Source organism: Rhineura floridana, chromosome 10 (assembly GCF_030035675.1).
Source record: "Rhineura floridana isolate rRhiFlo1 chromosome 10, rRhiFlo1.hap2, whole genome shotgun sequence".
NCBI lineage: Eukaryota > Metazoa > Chordata > Lepidosauria > Squamata > Rhineuridae > Rhineura > Rhineura floridana.
Window position 1 is genome coordinate 75,768,734 of NC_084489.1, and position 26,165 is coordinate 75,794,898.

At 43.3% G+C, this 26,165-nt stretch overlaps 1 protein-coding gene across 1 annotated transcript in view; it reads left to right on the forward strand.

Annotated features, from left to right (window-relative positions):
* The window catches only part of PTPRN2 (protein tyrosine phosphatase receptor type N2), a 1,065,701-nt gene that overhangs the window by 887,239 nt on the left and 152,297 nt on the right, over positions 1-26,165 (forward strand). Inside the window, exon 13 of the mRNA XM_061585692.1 lies at positions 6,916-7,131. Within this exon, the coding sequence (XP_061441676.1) occupies positions 6,916-7,131 (216 nt within the window). The remainder of the gene's footprint in view (positions 1-6,915; positions 7,132-26,165) is intronic.

Here is a 26,165-nt window from a genome sequence, read left to right on the forward strand (position 1 = left end):
GGAGACAATCAGTATAAGCGCTCGAAGGAGGACTCTCGGATCAGTGCAGTGCAGGCCTATTATTGAACTTCGGAGCGGGACCCAGTGATCTTCGCTGAGTCCAGCTGGACGGAAGTTAGGGAGAGGGACTCAATGAACCAGGATTGCATCCATGATTAGCTCAGCACGAGGATTCTAGGCGAAGGTTGCAGACTGTCACGTTTTCTTGGGATATTTCCAAATTCGGAATTAAACCGGCCCTGTTTCTAGAAAAGGGACCTCTTACGATCGAGTCAAGCAGATTTCTTTTGTACGTTAGAAAGAAACCTCGCTGTTTACAACTAGAGAGGTGTCACTTCATTTTCAGACTGCATTACGATGAAGGGTTCTGTATAGTTCGAAAGCATGCCCTGTTTCCCCAGCAACCGAATTATCCCTATGAATGTTTGCGCTGTGAACTTTGAAACCAGAACTACTACCCTCGTCTTCCATATGCTACACATGGATTGTAACAATACACATCGAAGGAGAAGCTGAATCTTTTGTATGCAAACCCTGCGAGGTCACCTGTACAAAGCAGCATCATTTGGACAGGGTGGGAAGGATACAGAGTAAGGACGGTAGGAGCTCTGAGAAAGCAATTCCTTAACAGGAATCAGCACCAAATTTTTTTTTGATAGAGTGGTGGCTGAAACCAGAACGCCAAGTGCTGCTGCCTGGTGTGTTGCTTTTCAGGGCTGTAGCGGAGCCTAGGGTGTGTACTTCGTTTAATCGTATTTTGCCCTGAAAGGGCCCCCATATCGATAACAAAACTAAGAGCTTTTAAGGGTCACACACCATTGAAATGTATTCTGGTTTGTTTTTTCTTGGAACCATGAGGACTAGAAACACGGGGGATTTTTTTTAAATGGAGCCTGGCATTCTTTTTAGTTTTATTGAGAGAGCGCTGAGTTTTTGGAAGACAGGGAAGGAGGCTTCGTCTTTTGATAAAGTAGAGTACAAAAATAACCCCACGTGCTTGGACTTAACCTCTGCTATTAATTCCGCGGCTACATCCAGATAGAGACAATCGAAGGACGAGTGGCTTCCTTTGACTGTTTTGAAGCAGAAAGCCTGTGTGGGGGTACTTGTTTGGAAAGCAAAATTGAGGCACAGTTGCCGTCAAACTTGCTTCCAGTTCATTCCCGCCTAGGAAGGGTGCTCACAGCGATGCGGTGGTGGAGAGGGGGGTATTTAACACCCCGAACCCTGCTAAAATGGCTTCCGGTATCTTCGTTTCTCAACAATGAACAGCCAATTTGTAAAGCAATTTCAAACCCCATTCAGATCTGCAGTCCGGTTTGGAAGGACGAATATGTTATGCAAATTAAACCTATTTACAAACAACAAACAATAACAACTGGATCCACAGGAAACCTGGAAGTGCTTTGGAAAAAAACCCCACTCTACTGAAGATTAAATGGAAATAAATTATTTTCCTTATAGAGCTTTTAAATGTAATCTCGTTGCGTGGTGATTTCCTCAGAATTTGTTGTTTCCGAGCCAAAAATGCGAAGGAGAACCCCGTTTGTTTCAAGCCAAGGATCTTGTGGCCGCAGGCCAGTCAGCGCCGCAGAAAGCGCCTGACAACTCTTGATTTAAGAGGCCTGCTTACCATTATCATTTATATCCAGGATAGAACTTACCACATTGCAATGCGGATTGTTGCTTAATTTTATCCCGCAGAACAACTCGGTAAAATCGGACAATATCAGTGCAATCCTATACATATCTGCTCAGCTCAATGAGACTTACTTCCAGGTAAGTGTGTATAGGATTGCAGTCTGTTATTCCCATTTTACCGATAGGGTATTGAGGCCCAGCGAAAGACAGCGCCAGAATGTTCATGGCTGCGGGATTTTTGTTTTTCTTTGCTGTAAACAATGTCTACAGTAGACATAAACTCGGTAGGTCCAGCTTTCTTTCTGACCTTATTTATTTTAATATCAGCACTGATACTTAGTAATCCTAATAATCATTTACAGAGACGAAGCTTCCATGAACACATTTAGCGTTTTGTAAATATGTCATAAATAGAGTCGATCGTCTTTGGGTATGACATATATCTATGCATGGTGTGTGGGCGCGCATCTCCTGAATGTTGCAACGACCAATTAACAACCTGATCCTAAGCATATTTAGGCTGTAGTCCTGTGCACAAATAACATGGGAGTAAACGTCATTTAACGTCAATGGGACTTACGTCTGAGCAAATGACCTTTTGTTAGGCCGGCTTTATTCCGCAGGGCTTACCTCTGAATAAAAATGCTGCTAATCTATTTACCTCGACTTTTATGTGCCGCCCATTCTATGCATGTTTCAGCAGAAGCTAGGCATCTAGTGGGATTCCTTCTAAGTGTGTGACCCTGAGACTGGAACCTTAAACGGCTCAACAGCAGAGGGAAAGACAGCAGAGGGAAAGTGCAATTTTATACATGCTTATGTAGAAATAAGTTCCATTGAGTTCAATGCAGCTTACTCCTAGAGTGTAGGACTGTAGGTTCAAATTTAAATTCACCCCTTCGGGAGGCAGGAGACGATCAAAGAGTTCCTTGGGCAATGGAACCCCAATGACCCCCTTAGCAACCGCCCGCCCGCGCGCACCTCCCGCCCCCCGGCGTATTGCCATCCATCTTTGATGCTGAATTCGGAAGGGACACGCCTAGTAACTTTCTCTCCCACCCAAAAATATCCATTCTAGGGCAGCGTTACTTTCACTCCCTGAAAAGCGAGAGTTCAGTTGTGCAACATGGGCAGATCCTATTTCCCAATTTGAAGGCTGGAATTTGGGGAGCGAGCTGCAATGCACCTGCGCGCGGTGTTTTCCTGTGTGTGGGAAGGAGACCTATTTCTCTGTCCATTCGTTCAGCGGTCGGGTCTCCTGGCTAAGAGACTGGGCGCGCAGCTGCCTGCGGAAGAGTGCGGCAGCGGGGGGGGGGCAGGTTGTTTCTCAGCAACCGGCCCCTCGGCAAGCCTTAGCATCGGGGCAGCCGCTCCTTCCGTCTCGGGGATTTTGTAGCGCGTCCAATTAAGGCTCTTTCAGCTCGACGCGGCCCTCTCTGAGGGGTGGGGGAGGAGAGGGAGCAGGCGAGCGAGGCCGGGTCTCCGGTGCAGGGCAAGCTCATTTTTCAAGCGCCCCTATTTAGATGCAGATAGGGACTTCACTCCCGCCAAAGGGTGGGGGGGGGGGTCAATCAAATGCTAATGGTAAAGCCAAGGCCAGGCCTTGAGCTCTAGCCAACAGCCTGAGCCGGCCGCCGAAGGGGAGGGCCTGCCCTTTCACCGGCAGAGGCCAGCGTTATTGGACGACCCCCTGCCCTCTCCAGCAGGAAGGGTCGCGACCAAGTGCGCTTTCCAGGAATAGCAAGGCGGGGCTGAGGGCATCGCTGAACTGAGAGTCTGACCTAAGAGGCTTCGAGAAAGGGAAGGGAAGGAGCCCCCCCCCCGCGACGCTTGGGCGGGGGGAGAGGCGGGGGACATATGGCGGTCCAAAGAAAGGGAAAGCCAAGGGAGCGGGTGGCAGGCAGATCCTGAAGGCGGCGGGCGGGAGACCTGTGGGAGGAGCTGCTGGGGGGGGGGGAAGCCACGAGACAACTATTTCTATGCGCGTTTACTTGGAAGTAAAATAAGGCCTGCTGGTTTCAAGGGCTTACTTCGTTTTCCCGCCTAGAGGGATGTGCAAATATTTCACCGCGACAGTCGGTCCACGGCGCTCTCCTAGTGTGTTCAGGAACGGGAAGCACTAGGCCTGGTTAAGTCAAAGCTCGCCAGAAACGTGCGTGTGTGTTTCTGCAGCCCAGTCCGCAGCTGGGCTCTTTGCTGGCGTGTGGCCTGATCTGTCTGCGCTTCCTCTCCACCGGGTGTTCCCTCCGCAAACTTGCTGGTGCGTGGCCTGGACTTGGCCGTCACGCTTCAAGGGAGGATGCCTAGAACCGGTCCCTCTTTCCCCGCCCGTTTAGGTTGCAATCCTAACCCCAGTTGCCGGGGATTAAGTTTTTCTGAATTCATAGGGTTTACTTCTGAGTAGGCATTGTTAGAAATCATCTTTAACCAACGCTACTGGCTTTAAGCGCCGTCAACCGTTTCGGTGGGCTTCTCGATACCTCTGCCCCCCCCCCCCAAGAAAGAGGCTTGCCGGTTGTAATCCGAGCTGCTCAGAAGGAAACACGCATCCCGAGAATTACGTTCTGCTCGAATGCGGTTGGGATCCGGATGTTTAGGGCTGCCGGTTTACACACCGAGATTGTGCGCTAATAAACACCTACTTATGAAAAGCTCTGTTAAGCTACAATTGGGCGTGCGGCCCATTCCTGTGCATGCTTTCTCTGAGGTCCCAAAACGTTCAGTAGGTGTGTTATAGGCGTGGAGCTTGATGGTCTGCTCGGAACCATGCTTACGTGCAGGACAAGCCAACGAAGCTCAGCGAGGCTTTCGAGCCTTGTTAGTTCCAGACGTAAGATAAAGTGAGCCTTCTTAAAATCAGTGAGACCTGCAGCCCGGTCCCTCGGAAGCGTCCCCCTGTGTTCAGTAGGCCGCTGTCCCAGGGAAGTGAGCCCAGGATTGCAACCTAACAGCCTAAGCACATCTAAACGGTAAGGGGACTGAATGACAGGGAGGCGTCTCTCGAGCCACTCGGTTCCTTCCCTTCGCGGCAATCTCCGGAGAAGGGACGGGGCGCGAAGAGAAAGGGTCGTGAGGGCGGGCCGGGCAGGTGCGCCTGCTTGAAAAGGAGGCGGAAGACAGAGCAGCGCGCATCTACTCCACAGTCTGTTTCGTGCACCAGAGGTCTCCCTCCCTCCTCCGTGCTTGGTTAAGGAGGAGAGGCAGGTGGAGATTGGGCGAAGAGAGGAGGAGGGGGAGGGGGAGAGGGAGAGAGGGAGAGAGGGAGAGAGAGAAGACTCCTCCCGCTGGTTGAAGAGGCGGGAGAGCGCCTGAGCGCGTCCTCCTCGGATCCCACGAGCGCTTCGGAGCGGCAGCGGGAGAAGCAGCAGCAGCATCTTCATCTTGAAAGCAAAGTGGCGCGAGCGGCTGGCGAAGAAGCTCCTCCCCGACAAAGCCGCGAGGCCGGGTTGGGGGGCGAGCGCGCGCGCACGCACACACACCCTGCCTGCCTCCTTGCCGTCAGTCGGTCCCTTTTCTCCGGCAGGCGAGCCTCGCTCCGTTTGCTCCTGCGCAACAAGGCGGCGGAGAGTGGGAGGAACGGTTTGCCGGACCTGCCTTTCCGTTCCATTAAGCCCGAGTCCCGCGCTAAACTGGCGCGCTGGTAAAGCAAGGAGGCTAATTAATGGCAAGCCATGTTCCCAGTCAAGACGCGGCGCTAATTGCTTCGGTGGCCTTTCTGATTCCAAGATTTAAAAGAGAGAGAGAGAGAGAAAAGAAAAGAACCCGAACTGGGCCCTGACACAAGAGCCGCTTGTGTACGTGCTAGCCGAGAGGAAATTAAGCGGCGGCCAGCTGAATGCGGAGCAGAAAATTACTAAAAAGAGGCGAGATAATGAATAGGCCGGGCCAGGCATTCAGGGGGAAAAATCCATTTTGTTACCACGCGAAATGAGGTGGTGGAGAGGACTTGGCTAATTGTTCTCATCTTGTAGCAACCAGAGCTGAGGCAGGGGCGTGCTTTTCCATTCATTTCCCTGGTAATTGTGAAGCGCTGGCCAAATGAGCGAGCCTGCAATCTTGCGTGCCTGGGCTTTTCATAGCCATGTTGCGATTTTAATTGTTGCTAATATAGCTTATAATGAAGCTAATGAGGGGAAATTATTGGACAACTTTTGAGCGCATGGAGACAAGCGAAAGGCATCACCAGGATTTCTGTCGTTGCGCCCGCGCACACACAAACACACAAAAATATATTTTACAAATCGTGGAGGCGCTTGGAAACGTTTTCATTCCCCCCTCCCCTGTTTCTATGAAAAGAGAAGAACTGAAGTTTCCTTTGGTTTTGTTCCCATAGCAGGAAGAAAAAAGAGGGGGAAATGGATTCTTCCCTTTCCGATTGAAAACGCATTTCTCCCATAAATAAAAATAATAACAACATGCTAATGGAGAACAGTAATTTTTCAGAAGTCGGTTGACTAGTTTTTCAGGATGATGTGTCAAGCAGAAGAAATTCTCATCCCACTTCTGATTAAAGAATATGAGGGAAATTAGCTCTCTCTCTCTCTGTGTAATATCTATATAGGTGTATATCTATATAATTTTCCTATAAAAATTCAGTAGGATCACAAACACAGTATAACCACTTTCCTAGACATTTTATGAGCAATGAGGCAAGGTATGTGTTGCTAGGGATTTTTCTTTCAATTTAAAATATATGGTTGTGGTGGGGACATTGATACTTCCTTTCTGATGTCTGGGTTGAGTTTTGAATGTTTTGCTCTGGTTCATTTAAGGCCACGATCTGCTGGGTAAGATTTTGGGGTGGGGGTGAGGAAGGCTCATTGAACTCCATGGTATTAACTTCTGAGTAACAATACATAAGCCTGTGCAGTCTGAAGTTTGCTAAGTAGAAAGCAAATTCTATTGAATTTAGTGGGATATATTTCTGACTAATCCGGCTTAGAAATGGACTCGTATCCTGACACATTCCAGAGCTGAGAGATTACACCATGTGGAGGAAAATGCAATAAACAGTGCAATCCTATACATGTGTACTCAGAAATAAGACCTGCTGTATTCACTGAGGCTTGCTCCCTGGTTGTGTCTATGTAGGATTGTAGCTCCAGCTCTGAAATATTCTGTGGGGGAAGCTTTATTGAAATGTTGTGTGGTGGTGCTGTCTTCTGTTGGCATTGATAAAAAGTAAGTGGTGGTTGTTCTGTGTTTCTGTTCTTGTTGCTTTATATAAAAAACACTCCTCGTCTCCTTATTTGTTTTAATTTTTTTTTTAAACAGAAAAGCAAGCTACAGCTTTTGCCCCATCATGCCTGGGAAGAGGAAGATACCACCAAATTCCTCATACTAACACTCCTCTCCATTGCTTGCATTTTGGGGGTCCTTGTGGCATCTGGGGTCATCTACTGCCTCCGCCACAGCTCTCATCACAAACTGAAAGAGAAGCTGAGGAGCCTGGGCTCTGATACCACCTCCAGTGCAACTGCTGCTTATCAGGTAGGAAAGCGGTTTCTCCACTCCATCAGCTCTTTATTTTCCTGTGATACTTAAACTATTATTTATTATCCAGCACACAGGGGAGTGCTGCTTTTATTTATTTATAGCTGAGGTAGGTTTTTTTCTTTAAACAATGCCTTACTTGGAGTATCTCCATTAATATTTCCCCTCCCATAGACGGTAGCAGCTTTTTATTGCTTGTTATTAATCTTGGCTATTCTTGTAGCTTACTGTAAATGTGCCTCTAATTAGAAATGTTAAAAGAAGTAGTTGCCAATTTCAGTGCTTCTGGAAAAATCACACACATTAATATCTAGAATCTGTCACTGTGTTCTAGATATTAAAAACAGTCTTTACAATTTATGAGGCATGGATCTTTCAGTTATCTGAAGGTGTCTCTCTCTTTGAATCATTGACTTCTTGGAGGTCTGATATGAAAAGAACCTTTGACCTGCACAGTTGTCAGTTTCTCCCATTATTCAGATAAATTGGATTATAATGCTGATAAATCTGTAAGCACTGGAGAAGTTAGAAACAGGCCTGGTTTTTTTTTATCTGAGAACAATGGCAGCAGATGAGAGCTATGGAACATGGAGACATTATAGATGAATCTTCCACAATAAATAGGGCAAAGGGTGTGCTGTTTCGGAAGCACGGAAAAAGGACTGACAGCTTATTTCTGATAGGCAATTATTATCTTTTGTTGCCTGCACTATTTTATATATTGTACTGTTATATAATCAAACAAATCACACAGTTACCTGACTGTCTACAAATCTGTAAAATTTTCCTGAGTTGTATGAGCACACACAGAAATGCTAAAGCCTACTCTTGGAACAACGAGCTGATTCAAACAATAAAAATTGTGTAGTAAACTCGATAAAGCCTTTCATTTTTTATTTTTATCATTGTGTTCTCTGAAGACAAAATGCACTTGCTTCCATAGATTTTCTCCCTCTAATTTGCCTCCCTCCCTGTTCTCATCTTTGTATCTTGTGCTTTCCACCTGGGGGGTGGGGAGGGAAACATTGCACATGCAATGAAAGTAAGAGTGGTGAATTCAAATGTCTGCCTAAGTTATTAGCATTTCAGAGGAAGAGCTTTCAACGTTAGAACTAAGCATGAGGAGAAAACCTTCTAAAGTAAAATAGTAATACAGAGAGAGTACCTCATCAAAGGGAGGGGGGAGGAGGCTTTTCGGTAAAGTAAAGGTACAGTTTCTGAAACAAAAAGTGTTGTTTACATAATAACAAAGAACTGTAAAGCGTTATCATTTACAACTGAACATATGACTTTTTTTCTTTTAGCGCATATACATTTTATAATCTGAGAGAAATCATACTTATTTGTGATAAGTCAGAGTACAATCTTCCCTGTGACAGTTCTAATTAATGATATCTGTAATTAAAATCATGCCCTTCCAGCAGGAAAATTGTTTGAATTTCTGGGAGTGACCTTTTTGCCATTTCTCTTGGGGCACTCTGGTTAAGTTGATATTGATTTTATAATGAGCACTGCTTTGTTTAATAAGAATTTGTAATCCAGATGCTAAATGAAATCCAAGCTTCATTTCTTCAATTTCTATGATCTTTTAAAAAATGTAAGAATTAATAGTATATGCTTAATGTTGTTCTTAAAATTAGCATTTTAACACTGCAGTCTTTTTTGTGTCTACTGAAAAGTAAGTCCCATTGAGGGCTTACTTCTGAGTAGGTATGCATAGGATTGCTTTGTCAGTCTAATTTCAAACTGGGGTTTATTGTTTCCCCCCATCTCACCCAAATAATCCCCCCTTTTTTTGTAAGGACATTGTGCCAAGAATAGAGGTAGGATAGTTTGAATTTAAATGCAGGCTTTGAAGAATAACTTCTTTCTTGTGTTCTTGAAATCACCATAATTTCTGCCTTTGAATTCAACTGCTATCACAGGACAATGCAAGATAATAATAAAATCCAATGCCAAACCATTTACTACCTGTTTTAGCTTTTCCAGCTAACTTGTTCTGTTCAGTCTCCTCCCAGGTAAAATTAGTGGCAAAGTTCTCATCCTGTGGACTCTAGTGAACAAGAATGCATTCTTATAAATTTATTTATGTCATTATTTTTCTCATTTAAAAAAAAATCTTGAAAACCTTGAGAGTCTTCCACCCCTGTGCCTCATCAAAACAAGTACAGAAGAGCTTCATGTGTTCAAATAGCCACAGGGAGATCATTCAAAACATTTTCGTAATTGGAAGTTTGAATTAATGGGTATGCTGTTTAGTGTGGGCTATGTTGACCTGGGGCTACGTGAGTGACTTGCAGTGTTAGAAGGCGCCTAGGAAGGCTGGAGTTTGCATAATGGGATTGCTATATATTAAAAAACTGCTAGGATGGGTAATAATTCTCTGATTCTTGCTTGGGGTTATTGAAGACGGAAAAAACATGCTAGCCTAGGTACAGAATGAGAAGTGCTGTAAAAAGCATACCTTAAAAACAGACCAAATGTTCACAAACACCAAATCCTTTTAGGATGCATAACATACTTCTGAATCATCGTTTATTTACCAGGCTTCAGCTCCAGTCTGAACCTTACTAGATAATAAGTCCCATTGAACTTGGAGGGCCTTCCTCTGAGTAAACATGCTTAGGATTTGACTGCATATAATGTAATTCTAAACCAGGGAATTGGATATCTGTATTCATTGGCATCTGCTACTACAGCTGTAACATACTTTTGTTTAACTATTTAATCCATACTTTCCCCTACGATTTGAGGAAAGTAGGAAATAAAGTACACAATCTAATTAGTAAGAATAGTGTTAGTGACTGTAATTCTAATACATTACAAAACATTATGCTCTTCATACAAATAAACCTGTCCTACTTTTTTGGTCTTTAAAAAGAAAAACAAAACCCTGAAAGTCTAACTATGGAACTTTAGCTAAAATATTCATTTACCTATGAATGCAGGTTGCCCTTTCAGTAGTTGAAGGCTTTGATTCTAATTGAAGTAATAATGGTAGGAAAGAAGAAGAAATAACAAATATATTGTCAGAGAGAGAGTACTTGCTCTGCCACCCTTCCAAGTTTTTACTGAAACCTCAGTCCTGTTGAAGTCAGTCTTAAAGCATCAACGGACTTCAGTGTATGAATGATCTCATCAAGAGGTTTCATAATAACTATGCTGTGCACGTAGCCCATAGTTGTTGAGGCATAACAAATGTTATGAAACATAAATCTACTGTGCACCAATCAGTAGCTACCCTTTCTCTCCCTCCCTCAGCAGAAATGTTTCTTATATGTATGCTAAGCTTGATCTAGTTACTTTTGGCAAATAGGTTACAAAGCATGTAAGAATTTATTAACAATAAATATTTTTTAAAAATCTGTTGGCCATCCAGAAATATTTCAAGTTGTCGTCTGTTGCAATATAAAATGTTAGAGTTACATAAAACTCTGAGCATGCAGAGTTGTACTTAAGGAATGGAGGTATATTCTGAGATGTAGAGTTGGTTCATGATTTTTGCTTTGTCTTGCTTGCTTTGGGCTCAGAAAAAAAATTGCACATAGTAGATTTATTTTATTTTGGGAAAGAAGAAAAATGTACTTGATTTCACAAGTACTGTTTTCCCCTACAATCAATGTGAAATACAACGGAGTATAAATTATCATGTGTGTAACATGCAGTACATGCCTAGACACATACCATCTACTTCTGTGTCCGTTTTAATCCTGTCACATCCTTGCTTAATTGGACGTGTAGCAATTGATTTAAATCTGTATTAGAGCCCAGACTATTAGAATATATTCTTATTTCTTCCACCTCATATATATATTTTTAAAGCTCTTTAGTTGTTTAATGTTATTTATTTGGTACTTGTAGATAGAGTTAGTTTATTATTCTGCAAGTTTCATCTTCTGTTGTGTGTGTGACCATAGGATTCTTTAACAAAAACTTGTTTTACAACATTGAGCTGGTTTTACTTGCATGCTTTGAAGTCTCAAGTATGTAACCCAAGGTTTGGGGAGGGGGAAGCATTCAGGCATGGAGTGCAAAGAGGGTAGTGTGTAAACATTGCCAGTAAGTGCATATTTTCATTGTCATCTTTGAGCAATTTATTAATGGCAGTGTGCATTGATTGCTGCTCTTTAGGGATGCTCTACTGGTTCTGTTCCAAGAGATGTACTTGTGCTTTCAACTGCACTCTGGCTTTTGACTACTTCTGGTATAGTGCTGTGCAAGATGATACCAAGTCACCTTCCTTGCATTATATTTTTGAAGTGGAGAACTTCACTAGTGAACATAATCTCTTAGGCCACTAATAATTGTTAGTGAAATGTTTTACCAGTGAGTGATCAGTGTTAAAACGAAATAACCCTGAACTTGCCAAGCTTTCCCCTTTTTATCTTTTATGTTGATGCAGTTCTCTTAGGATTATTTGTATCTATTAGGTTTCAAACAAAGAGGAAAATATTTGCTCCTGTAAGAAAACAGTGTGCAAGTGAATCAGCCATTGCATTAAACTGGGTACGTCGCCTTGCCCTTTCAGAGGTGAGCATTCAAAGTTCCCAACATTTGTTGCTACCACAGGCTCCCAATTAATGGAGATAGGTAGTTTGCTTTTGTTAGGGTGTTGTGCTACCATTAGTTCAAGAGCCTGGATTTATCAATGATATAGAACCATAAGACTTCCCTGTCAGGTAAAAGAAGAAGTGATATCAAAATAACTTGTACAACTTTTTTCTAAGTATTTTGGCATTGCCTTCAATGAAAAGTCAAAGGGAATTTCTCACCAACTCAAATAGCTTGCCCTAGCTTCAGTATTTTTTTCTAAGCTATCAATAATAATCAGAATGATTCATCCAAGGTTAATGTATGTTTAACCTTCTCTTGGTCTTGTATTGTCAAATATGTTTCTTTGCATACAGTACTTGCTGCACTTGCATGTAGCTGACAGAAACAATGTGTCTTATAACAGCAGAGCAAATTTATATACCTTTTCAGTTATATTGAAAATCAACTTGCTGTGAAATAGAAGAGAAGCAACTGTTAAACAGTGGGATCAAATAAACTGTGTAAACTTAGGAAGAAAATAGTATCATTTTGCAATTGTATCAAATCACCAGACATGTTTAGAGAGCATATATGGAAGAGAATAACAGCAACACCTAACATTTTAACATATGACACAGAGAATCGCTCTGTCTTTGGAGACCCATATAACAGGTCAGCATTATGAAATGCACTGAAGCTGTAGCATATGTTTGGAAAACATTAGAGATTGGAGGAGAAGGAATGCTGAGCACTGAGGCAATGTGGGTCATCTGTGGTAGTGTTCTGAAACATATTTAACTCTGTTAAAAAAAGCACCTGTCACAGTAGTCCAAAATCACATAATGGGTTAAAACAGCCTATTAAGAGTATGATCCTATACATATCTACCCATTAAATTTGATGAGGCTTACTTCCAGGAAAGTATGCATAGGAATGAATTCTAAGGGTATTTATGTTTGATAGAAGTTGTTAGGCTTGCTTTGTAACCCTAATTGGATAGATTGTTTTTCTTATGTGCATTTTTAAAACAGCCAGATTTTAGGTTTATGAATTAGATTCCATCATGTATGAATGCATACATGACAATGTACAGTTATGTCACAGTTCATAGTCAAAGTATTATGTGATACAGATATGGATATAGATATGAATGAAGTGAATTATTAGGTGCAGAGATTTAACTGAATAAAATTAAGACTAATTGCCTGAAACTAAAAGAAGGTTGGGCATAAATATTTTACTAAAGTCAATTAAACACTATGTGCCTGAGGGTGATGTTGAGTCAAATCTAGTGGTACTAACAGGTGAAGTGGATCAGACCAAAGTCTATAACAACTACTAAAACTAACGTAGCACAATGGATTTCATAATTCTTTTTATCTACTTTGCCTTGTAAAGCAATGTATCTTGATTAGTTTGCTGCCAACCTTCATTTTACCAACAACAAAACCCTCTGACAATATATTTCTATAGATAGATGAGTTTTTAAAACCAAACTATGTCAAATATTTGTGTTGTATTTAAAGTGAGATGCAAATAGTATTTGTCTTGTTAAAGACCATCACTGTTGTTAATTGCAGATTACTGTATTCTGGACTCATTTTGACAAATATCTAACAACAAGATCCTGCATATTTTATTTTATCTGAGCTGTACACTTACTCCCAAACCTTTCATGAAGGAGATATTGCCAAAGGAATTTTGCTGTTCCCAGTTTAATCCTTTGTGCTACATTGTTCATATTGCCCAGTATTAGGGACATATGAGGGTTCTGTAGTGGTGGGCCCACTACAATGCATAGATATGCAGACGCAATTTCCATCCTTGATGGAAATGGACTTTTTTTGCTTAAATTTGCTTCCCATTACCTTCCTGTTCTCCACTTCAGGTTAGGGCTGCAGCTACCAATATGACACCCATGACCACAGTAGAACACTTGAGAACTTTCCTGTGGTGCCTTTGAGCCCCCCCCACTGCCCTCTTGTCATAAATTGGCAAGGATAGCCCCCCCAAAGTACATACAGAAGTTGGAAGTTTGACAGTCTTCCTCTTTTAGCTAAATATGTTTCAAGGCTCAGGCTGGCACTCAAGAAGATGAAAACAGGCAGTGACCCACAGGATCAGAGAGAATGGGAAGTGAACTTGAAGACTGAGGAGGAGAAATAAAGCAGCTGGGAAGAAGGTGGGGTGTCACAGACTGGGATAGAGAATGGATACTGAGTGAGTGCATGTGCGTGGACACACGTGTCTTGGATCCGATATGATCCTCTTCAAATTCCATAATTTTTCATGGTTCATGTCTCCCTGTTCCCCCCCTCCAGCCAAATTCCAACAAATGAAACCATCAACAAATCACAGTTTGCATCCATCACCGTTGACTGAACCCTAAAAATCATGTATCTGGCCCTTTCAAGCATTGCCATGGTGCAAAAACATGGCTTTAAGGCATGGGTCTTTATGGATCCTAAAGGATCTCCTGCAGTAGCATAGTGACAAATTCAGAAGTGCAGGGTCCCTTCATGTTAATCACAATCATGCTGCCCCTTTTGCTGCAGGGTTGAGAATGAGATCCTTATTAAATCCCTTTTCCAACAACAACAGACACTGCTAGGAACCAATAAGCATGAAAGAGGAGAGTGTTAGCTACTGAGAAGAGTCTTCTCAGTGGCTGACTCACCTCCCTTCACTCTGATTGGTTCCAATCAGCAGGAAAGAATAAAGAAGTATGTTAGAAGACTCTTCTCAGTGGCTAACACACCCCTTTCATGATGACACCCCTTTTATGTACACCGCCCAGAGAGCCTTCGGGCTTAGGGCGGTATATAAATTAAATTAAATAAATAAAAATAAATAAATGATTGTCTCATAGCATGCTAGAGATATAGGGACCCTGCTGGGACCCTGCTTCTAAAAAAGTAAAGGGTCTAAGACCCCCTGAGACCCTGGACAACTACACTCCTGATCTCCTGAAAAGCACTAGCAAATATAGGTCACCTTTGCATCCACACATATGTTCTGTGATTTGCTTGTCATTTCATTGTCAGGCTGTATGTAAAAATTAAGACCCTTGAGAATCTGTGCCTTGGATTGAAGCTTTCTGGTGCTTGGAAGCATTGGATTTTTTGTTTTGTTTTTCTCTTTAGTCTACCAGCATAAATTTTAATTTGATGGTGAATTGGTGGGGACCCAATGTAAAATCAAGCAAAATCATGAGGATCTGTTTTAATTCTACTGGATCCAACATTTAACCAAACCCTTGGAAAAAGCAACGCGTATGTGTGTATGCTTTCTGTCATGGAGAAAATAACTAGAGGGGGTGTGCCCGTGGCACTCTCCAAATATGCCCACGGACTGAAAAGACTGGTAACCTCTGATTCAGGAATTTAAATGATAGGGCAGGAAGAGGAATGAACCCTAGTCTCTTTTGGCTCTAGCTTTTTCTTTGTGTATTTGGAGTTCTCTGTGTGGTTTTAGCTACACTCTTCTCTCAGAGAAGTAGTGTAGGTGGATAGGTTGAGGAAATGACATTTCTCTAAGGCAAACTGAAATGTACAAAATACATTTGGTATTCCTCAGAACAAGGAAGAAGTGGCACAGTGGACTGAGTCAAATATCTGGGAGGTGATCTCTTTAAAGTAATTAACCTCAAACATTGCCCCTTGCATTATTTATTTCTTGCAGTTTTTAATAAAAATTTTATCGGAGTTAATTCTTGACATGCTCATTGGGTGCCATACTGTGTTACAGAGCAAATACATATTTATGTTGTGAGACTGGTAATTCTATATAAGAAAAACTAATAGGGATATAACTTGAATTGAAGAATGCCATTTAATTCTAGGTGGTATTCTTGGCATTCGAAAAACATGGACCAGTATATTATCTCAAAGGACTGCTCTGGATAGCCTCTGAACTGGGCATGTAAAGCTTGTTGCTTCTCCATCTTAGGATGTTTTCAGTCATGGAGGAACTTGTCTTGTTCAGAAATTCATGTTTCTGAATTTGGCCCACTCTTGGTGACAGGAGGGGAAAGCAGATGGTACTAGACATATTGGCACTCTTCTTTGTTCCCTCCTCCAGGCAAGCCAGAGTAGCTAACATATAGTCCTGGCTGTGAATTCTTTTGCCAGAAACTACTGGGACTTTGTTCTGCAATAGCTGTTAGTTTGATTTCTATGCTTGATGTGATGGTCATTACTTAAATGACAGATTTCTGCTCTAGCTCATTGCACTGATGCTTTCTGGAAACCCCTAACCTGCGTCTTTCTGACACAAATGGCTAATTGCCTATCTATCTGTGTGACTGTTTCAGGAGCTGCTGTTAAGGAACAACACGGTTAGGATTTTGCTTACAGCTCAACAATTAGGGTGTCTATAAATGGACAAGAGTCCTTCATAACACATGTCGCATATCATACGGAAGGGAGAGAGTAGCAGAGTTATGGCTGAGCTGTGAAGTCATCTATTATATTTGCTTCTCCAGCACGATCATCTAGTAACGAAGAAGAACAAAAAGGAAAAAATGATTGCTTACAAATAATAAAATGAATCCAGATAGAGTGAGATTGGGGGGCATTATGGTAGGGAATGGACTGACATGGAGATATAATGAAATGTGTTTGGGAGAGTTAATGAAAGGAAGGGATAATTAATGGAATTAATAAAGGGAAGGGGATAATTGGGAGCTGAAGGATTTGTGGGGGAAGAAGAAAGTTAAAGAACGAATAAGGAAGAAGTCAATATATTTGTCATTTGTGGGAAAGATATTAAAAAGACATTATTTTTCTGCTTTAGACACATGATTTTACCTTGCAGCCCTTGAAGGGTTGGCCTGAAAGTAGGTTAAATATACCTGATTTAGTTCATTGTTGTTTGACAAAAATGAATAGTTTCCTTGCTTTGTTTTGAACCTCCCTCTTGCACATGACCTCCCATCTGATTTAGATCAGGGGTGGGGAACCTCAGATCCATGAGTCTAATTAGCCCCACTAGGCCGTTTTGACCAAGCCATACTGACCTACCATGTCATATTCACATGAGGTGTGAGAACATGAGGCTGCTCAGCTGAGCTAAAAGGGGTTTTGAAGTGACATCAGCTGATTGTTAGCATGTCAAAAGCCTTGTGTGCTGTGCTTCTGAAGTTAGCTGATTGTTGGGCCTTCAAAGTGCCATGTCACCTGATGTCATTGGGCAACCCCACTCACCTGTCAAATTTGGCCTGTGGAGGTAAGGGAGATATTAGTTCCCCATCCTTGATCTAGAGACAATTCACTAATAGGCAAAAAACCTTGCGGTTTAAGGATGTAACCTATAGCCCACAGATATGTCTATCAAACTTTAAAAAGTAGGGAAATTGGGCAGCTATAGTGAATGCACCAGGGGAGCAGGAGACCTGACCTCCTCTCTGAGATATTGTGCTGCCCTACACATTTGTCAAAATGCAAACATAATTTGGGTTGGTCTTTCACAGTCCAGTCCACTTCCTGTGTAGCTTGGAAGAATTTGGTCACATGTGCCTCTGAGCATATGGTGAGTGGTGGCAACACCTGCCATCTCCAAAGATGGAGAATTATATTTTTGTATGTTTGTTGGTGTTCTTTTCCTGTGTTACTAATGTTTCTACAGAGAATCTAAACTTGAAAATTTTATTTCCCTCATTATTCATCCTAGAAATATGTGTCAAATTTATTTTTATTAATTTCAACGCCTTTTTATTGTTCAATGTCATATGATGGTGAAGATAGCCTTTTGTGTTTCAAATTGGAGGTTATGTTCTATTTTGGGTGCATTAACAGTTGAATCTGAAACTGCAGTTTAATGTAAAATCAGACTGATTACAATATGTTGCCGATTTGGTGTGCGTTACCGAGACCTGGGTGGGTGAGCTTGGAGGAGTTGATTTGTCCCAACTTTGTCCACCTGGATACTCAGTGCAACACCAGCACAGGCTGCAGGGACGGGGGGAGGGGGTGAAGTTGCTGTGGTCTACAGAACTTCCATCTCTGTCACCAGGAAACCACTCTGTCTTGGAGCTGGCTCTGAGGGCCTGCACCTGGTGTCAGGCTGAGGAGACAGTAAACTAGGGTTGCTGCTGCTGTATCATCCACCTTGCTGCCCGGCAGCTTCTCTGACCGAGCTGGCAGAGGCCGTCTCAGCTGTGGTGTTGGAGGAGCCCAGAATGATAGTGCTGGGTGATTTCAGTGTCCATGCTGAGGCTGCGTCTAGTGTTCCAGCTCAGAACTTCATGGCCTCCGTGACGACCATGGGGCTGTCTCAAGTTGTTACTGGCGCAACACATAGGGCAGGGCACCCCCTCGACTTGCTTTTTGCTCCAGATGGAGGAAGGGGTGGTCTGGAAATTGGGGGGGTGGATGTCACCCCATTGTCATGGTCAGATCACTTCCTGGTGAAGTTTAGACTTATGGCTCCAATCCTTCCCTGCAGGGGTGGTGGACAGATTAAGATGATTCACCCCTGGAGCCTAGTGGAATCCACAGGATTCCTGAACGCCCTGGGGGAGTTCCCAGTAGATAGAGCAGGTGACCCTGTTAAAGCCCTTGTCACGTTGTGGAACAGCGAGGCACATCGGGCTCTTGACATGGTTGCCCCCAAGCGCCCTCTCCGGCATTGTGGAGCCCAACTTGCACCTTGGTACAGCAGTGAGCTAACGGCAATGAAACAGGCTGGATGACGGCTAGAGTGCAAGTGGTGAAAGACATGCTGTGGGGCTCATCGGGCACAAGTAAAACATCATAACCCTGCCTACTGTGTGGTGGTGAGGGCGGCAAAGAAGGCCCACTTCTCTGCCTCCATCGCATCCTCAAGTAGCTGTCCGGTGGAGCTTTTCCATATTGTCAGAGGTCTGTTGACATCAACTCTAGGAAATGGAGTTTTAGATCCTTTGGAGGCCCACTGTGAATTGTTTGCAAGGAACTTTGAAGGTAAAGTTGCTCACCTCCGTAGCAGTCTTGATGCACATCTACTGTAGTTCCCAATGAGGTGCCCAGTGCAATGTCTGCTGCAACGTCTTGGGAACGGTTTCAGTTGATGCCGCCTAATGATATGGACAAGGTGTTTGCGATGATGCAGCCAGCAATGTGTCTTCTCAACCCTTGCCCTTCTTGGCTTATTAAAGCTTGCCGATGGGGTCTGACCGAGTGGATCCAGGGTGTGGTCAATGCATCATTGTGGGAGTGGTTCCAGCCGCCTTGAAAAAGACAGTGATCTAACCACTCCTGAAAAAGCCCACCCTGGACCCGTTGGTTTGTGACAACTACTGACAGGTTGCAAATACCCCCTTTTTAGGGAAGGTGATTGAGAGGGTTGTAGTGCAGCAATTACAAGTACTCTTGGATGAAACAGATTATCTTGACCCATCCAGTCCGGGTTCAGGCCTGGTTATGGGACTGAATTGGCCTTGGTCGCTATGATGGATGACCTTTATCGGGAGAAGGACGGGGGAGTGCAACCCCGTTATTCTTATTTGATCTCTCAGTGGCTTTTGATACTATTGACCATGGTATCCTTCTGGGCCAACTTGGTGAGATCGGTATTAGAGGCACTGTTTTACAGTGGTTCCAATCCTATCTCCAGGGTCGCTCTCAGAGAATAGCATTGGGTGACTGTCTTTCGGTCCCCTGGAAGTTGTGCTGTGGGGTGCCGCAGGGTACCATCTTGTCCCCCATGCTGTTTAACATCTATATGAAGCCCTTGGGAGCAGTCATCAGGAGCTTTGGGGCGAGGTGTCAGCAGTATGCTGATGATACCCAACTCTATTTCTCCATAACATCTGAATCAGGAGAGGCCGTGCAAGCCCTGGATCGCTGCCTGGACTTGGTGGTGGGCTGGATGAGGGCCAATAAACTGAGTCTGAATCCTAGGAAGATGGAGGCACTGTGGGTTGGAGGTTCCCGAGTTTGGAAAATGGTTTAGTTGCCTGCTTTGGATGGGGTCGTATTCCCTCTGAAAGAGCAGGTCCGTAGTCTGGGGGTGCTCCTGGATCCATCTTTGTTGCTAGAGGCCCAGGTGACCTCAGTGGCTAGGAGTGCCTTTTACCAGCTTTGGCAGGTAAGACAGCTGTGGCCGTTTCTGCACCGGGATAGCCTGACTACTGTTGTTCATGCACTGGTAACCTCCAGGCTAGATTACTGTAATGTGCTCTATGTGGGGCTGCCCTTGAGGTTGGTCCAGAAGCTGCAGCTGGTGCAAAATGCGGCAGCGAGACTGCTCACTGAGGCAGTGTATCGCCAACATGTCACCCCGCTGCTGAAAGATTTGCACTGGCTGCACATTTGCTACCTGGCCAAGTTCAAGGTTCTAGTTTTGGTGTACAAAGCTGTATACAGGTCGGAACCAGGATACCTGAAAGTCTGTCTTATCCCTTATATACCCAGTCGATCACTGTGCTCTGCAGGTGAGGGCCTCCTGCAGATACCATCTTATCAGGAGGTTCTTTCTGCACAATATAGGAAATGAACCTTTAGTGTGGCAGCACCTACCCTGTGAAATTCCCTCCCCTTGAATATTAGGCAGGCGCCATCTCTGTTATCTTTTTAATGCCCTTTGAAGACTTTCCTCTTTCAACAAGCCTTTTAAGTTGACCTATCCCAGTCTGCGTCTGTGTTAGAATTGCTTGTTAATAGGTTTTTAAAAAAATGTTTTTAACCCTTTTAAAAATATGTTTTTAAAGCTTTTTTTAAAAAATGTTTTTAACGTTGTTTTGTTTTAATGTTTTTTAAGGTCTGTTTTTATGATGTTTTAAAGTGTTTTTAGCACTTTGTTTGCCGCCCTGAGCTCCTGCTAGAAGGAAGGGCGGGATATAAATCAAATAATAAATAAAAATAAATTTATACTTCAGCAATGACTTGAGCTGTTGGAAAAAAGAAAATGCATGTTTTCAGCCTGCTATGTTTAAACCACTTCATATAAGGCAAGGTGGCCATGGTCAATTGAAAACATAGAGTACACCTAGAATTTTGCTAGAATATATTTCACCTCCCACTGTTTTATCTTGTGCAAGCTGAGATAATACTGATGTCCACTGGAGACTATACTGCAGAATAGTCATTACCGTTATTCCACAATTATTTTTGGAGTTTTGTTTAGTGTAAATTGTTGCTGTATTTCACATATTCACAGAAATAGAAACAAAACAAAATGATTTCCTATAGGAAACTTCACTAAAATTGCAAGGTAAATTAGACATATTTAAAGTGGCCATCTGAAGTATATCAACTGTCTTAATAATGTTGCTTCCACTCTGCTAAGACAAGATCAGCACAGTACATGTCTTCTTTCTATTATTTGGGCTGACTGCAGGTGTTGCCACCACTCACCATATGCTCAGAGGTACATGTGACCAAATTCTTCCAAGCTACACAGGAAGTGGATTGGACTGTGAAAGAGCAACCCAAATTGTGTTTGCATTTTGACAAATGTGTAGGGCAGTACAATATCTCAGAAGAGGTCAGGTCTCCTGCTCCCCTGGTGCATTCACTATAGCTGCCCAATTTCCCTGCTTTTTAAAATTTTGATAGAAATATCTGTGGGCTATAGGTACGTTCCTAAACTGCAAGGTTTTTTGCCTGTTAGTGAATTTGTCTGCTTTTTAACCCAAGAGGTAAGAAATGGGATCCTGTGCAAGCTTGCTGAGAATGGATTGATCATGTGCATGCTTATTGAGTTGAGTGGAATTTATGCCCCTGGAATCATGCTTAGGATAGGTGAAACTGACTGATGGGGATGGGAGGAGGAGGAGGGAGGGGAGAAAGACAGGTTTAATAATTTGCATGTTTATTGAGTTCACTGGTATTTACTCCTGTGTAATCATACTTAGGATAGGTAAAACTGATCATGGGGTAGGAGGAAGGGGAGGGGGAGGAGGGGGAAGGGGAAGGAGGGGATTGGAAGGGGATGGGGAGGAAGGGGCAAAGGAAGGGGGAAGGAAGGGGCAAGAGGGGGATAGGAGGGAGGAAAAGGGAGGGTGGGTTTGATCATTTGCATACTTTTTGAGTTCAGTGGAATTTATTTCTGTGCAATCATGTTTGAAAATGGAAAAGGACTGCCTTCAAGTCGATCCTGACTTATGGGGACCCTATGAATAGGGTTTCCATGGTAAACAGTATTCAGAGGTGGCTTTACCATTGCCTTCCACTGAGGCTGAGAGGCAGTGACTGGCCCAAGGTCGCCCTGTGAGTTTCATGGCTGTGTGGGGATTCGAACCCTGGTCTCCCAGGTCAAAGTCAAACACTGACCTGGGGGAGGGGGAGGGGAGGAGGTTGGGTGGGTGGGCACTGGGCAGAGGGGAAGCCCCTTTACTTTCCAAAAGGAAAACATTGTGAACAGTATCACTGCTTTTCAGCATTTCCCCCACCTTTTTATTCTACAGCAGGCCGATGTAGCCTCCCACCCAAATTTAAACCAAAGCTGTCCCTGGCCACATCCACACTAGGCCTTTATTTCACTTTAGACAGTCATGGCTTCTCTCAAAGAATCCTGGGAAGTGTAGTTTGTGAAGGGTGCTGAGAGTTGCTAGGAGAGTCCCTGTTCCACTCACAGAGCTTCAATCAAAGTGGCTGACTGTTAAACCACTCTGGCCACCGGAGCTCTCTCAGGAGAATAGGAGTCTCCTTTCAGCACCTTCACAAACTACACTTCCCAGGATTTTTTTGGGGAAGCCATGACTGTCTCAAGTGAAATCAAAATCTGGTGTGGGTGTGGTCCCCTGATTAGGCAAGCTAAGCAGCTGTGATTTTGGCTTTTAGAACAGTGACAGTTGGTTCTTACTGAGCATGCCCGACACTATCATTCAGTTCAATGCAAAATTTCTTAAATTAATTAAAAATCAGCCAGGCATTTTTTAAACTTTTAAACTGCAGAAGATGAAGGTCAGAGAATGGGGCAAGGTCAGTAATAGGAGTACAGGTAGTCTGTGAACATGGCTGGTTTTTAGTGAATTTCAACAGAATTTTTGATTAATTTCAACAGATTATGAGAACTCTTGACAGAAAAAAGTCCAAAAGGGCTCTGAGGTTTCTCTCTCTCTTTTTAGACTTTGAACTCTCTGTTCTCTCTGTTTTGTGTATTGTCATTAAAATTGTAAGGTTGTGTTTTGAAATGAGCTTATGGGAACCATCAGAATGGCATGGGAGTGTATTTTCAATGTAACATTTTGGAATGTGAGAAATCCACCCTGGGTATAGTATACAGCCACTTTCATGGCTGTATAATGATCAGCACGTTCCTGTAAAGTATCTGTTGTAGATTGCAACAGGCTGCAAGTGGGGGTCTGAATGTTTAGATGCTCGTGGTGTTCTTGTTGCTGTCATGGAACTTTAAAAAAAAACAACTCCTCTCTGAACATTCAAATCTAGCATGTTTGGGAGAAAGCCATATTAGATTTCTTTATCTCCTGACATGCTGGTTCTATATGTGCAGAAAGTCCGTGTTTGTGGAGGAGACCTCAGAAATGTGGAATTCTTACCTACAGTTTGAAGTTGTGTGGTCCTGCAACAGATGCATGGGGGCTGCTGTACATGCACAGCAGCAATTCATCTTTCCTTGCTCTCCCATCCCCATCTCTGTCATCTATGCTCCCATTCTTACCACTGTTCCTCTGCCTGTCACCCACCCATCCCAGCTGAGTTCCTTCTCAGTATAAGAATCCTGAAACATGCATAGACATAGGCTGCTACTATAACATTATTTTCTAGGTGTAGTAATCTTATAAGACTAAGATTTGTAGTGATCTTTATATGTAAGATACTTTTTTTCCATTTTAAAATACTTTTATGTCACTTTCCCAGGTAAAGCCCATCCAAAGCAGCTTACAACCAATAAAATATATAAACACTTATTAAAACCAAGAATATACTGTAACAGATTCATAATGTTAAAAGCAAACTCAGAATTCCAAGAATATAATACAATTCTAGCCACCATCTGATAAGTGTGACAAAATAAAACATACTTGGGGAAGGTCAATTTAAGCAAATGGGCATCATAGGAAAAGCCCCCTTTCTTGTGGTCACCCACCTCGCAGACCTAGGAAATGGACACACCTGGAGGGCCTTGGGCTGAGATCTTGGTGTGCAGGCAGGATGGTAAGGGTGAAGGCAGTCCATGAGGTTCCTCGGGCCCAAGCCACTTGGCACTTTAAATATGAAAACTAGCACCTCAAATTGGGCTCAGATAATGTACTGAAAACCAGTGTAGCTGGTATAATTCAGATGTTATGGAAACTGATTACCATATACCCATGCCTACATTTTGAACCAGCTGAAGTTATTTATTTGATGATGATGATGTACTGCCTTCAAGTCGATCCCGACTTATGGCGACCCTATGAATAGGGTTTTCATGGTAAGCGGTATTCAGAAGTGGTTTACACAGAGCTTGGAAAAGTTACTTTTTTGAACTACAACTCCCATCAGCCCAATCCAGTGGCCATGCTGGCTGGGGCTGATGGGAGTTGTAGTTCAAAAAAGTAACTTTTCCAAGCTCTGGGTTTACCATTGCCTTCCTCTGAGGCAGTGACTGGCCCAAGGTCACCCAGTGAGCTTCATGGCTGTGTGGGGATTCGAACCCTGGCCTCCCAGGTCGTAGTCCAGCACCTTAACCACTACATCACACTGACTCTCAATTTATTTATTAAATCTATATCCTGCCCTTCCTCCCAAAGGAACCCAGGATGGCAAACAGCAAGTGATGCCTTAAAAAACAATTCTAACATAAATGCAGACCGAGAGAGACCTCTGCCTAAAAGGCTTGTTGGAAGAGGATTGTCTTCAGTAATTACTGAAAAGACAAGACAGACAGGGGCCATTTCTGGACTGTCTTTAAAGACAGCCCCATGTAGAGCACAGAGCATATTGTAGTAGTATAGTCCAGAGATAATTAGAGCATGGATCACTGTGGCTAGGTCTGCCATATCTAGAAAGGGCAGTAGATGGCATAGCAGCAGAAACTGATAAAACGTATCCCTCGCTACTGACAAAAGAACATAAGAAGAGCCTGCTGGATTAGGCCAATGGCCCATCTAGTCCAGTATCCTGTTCTCACAGTGACCAACCAGTTGCCAATGGGAAGCCTGCCAGCAGGACCTGAGTGCAAAGCACTCTCCCTTCTTGCAGGTTCCAGCAATTGGTGTTTGGAAGAATACTGCCTCCGATTTCCCAGCCAACACCAAATGCAGGAGCACTCCCAAGCTGCATACTTGGTCTTGTAAGGGAAGTGCTACTCTGTATAGCACCAGTTGTAATCCTCCTTCCAGAGCCAGGGGCAATCTTTGAAACCACAGCACCCTTATGTTATCTGGATTTAATTAGGCTTGTTTTTCCTCATCCATCCCAGAAATGTCCCCAGGCATCTGTTTAGGGTTTATTTATTATCTGTTTATTAGATTTATATCCCACATCTTCCTCCAAAGGAGCCCAGGGTGGCAATAGCATATCTGATATTAGATGATGGAAAAGGAAAGTAAGCTGTATTTTATCAGAATGCAGGTGATACTGCAGCCCAAACTTATGGATGTCTTCCTCCAATGATTTCATGTAGATATTGAAAAGCATGGGAGGCAGTATAGAGCCCTGCGGGCCCTCAAAAGGCAAAGGCCACAGGGCAGAGCAAGGGTGTTTCTGTCTCATAACTGGGCCTGAAGCCAGACTGAGTTGTGAGGCTGTAGCCTGCTCCAATTCCTCACCCACAAATATAAGGCTATAAGGAAGCAGTCCTTCTCTCAAAGGCACATTATCCACATGCAAGGTCCAGACATCCACCCCCGATCTCACTGGTATAACCAGCCATTAAGGTGGTAGGCCTCATGGTTGCAGGAACTTTCCTGTTATTCTTATTTATTATTTATTTATTTTATTCCATGTATATACCTCCCCATGGCCGAAGCTCTCTGGGCGGTTTACAACAATTAATGGTTTGCAACCATTCTTATTTATTATTACATTTCTATACTGTTCTTCTTCCCAAAGGAGCCCAGGGAAGAAGGGACAAAACACTAAAAACATATTAAAACATCTCAAAAACATTAAAAAACTTCTTAATAAGTAGTTCCAACACAGACGCAGACTGGGATATGGTCTGTACTTAAATGGCTTCTTGAAAGAGGAAGGTCTTCAGGTGATGCCAAAAAGATAACAGAGATAGCGCCTGTCTAATATTTAAGGGGAAGGAATTCCAAAGGATAGGTGCTGCCACACTAAAGGTCCACTTCCTATGTTGTGTGGAATGAACCTCCTGATAAGATGGTATCTGCAGGAGGCCTTCACCTACAGAGCTCAGTAATTGACTGTGTATGTAAGGGGTAAGATATAAGGCTTTGTACACAAAAAACAGCACCTTAAATTGGCCTAGCAGTTAATGGGCAGCCAGTGCAGTTCTTTCAGCAGCAGGGCAACATGTTGGTGATACCCTGCCCCAGTGAGAAGTCGTGCCATCAAATTTTGCACCAGCTGCAGCTTCTGGACCAAACTCAAGGGCAGTCCCAC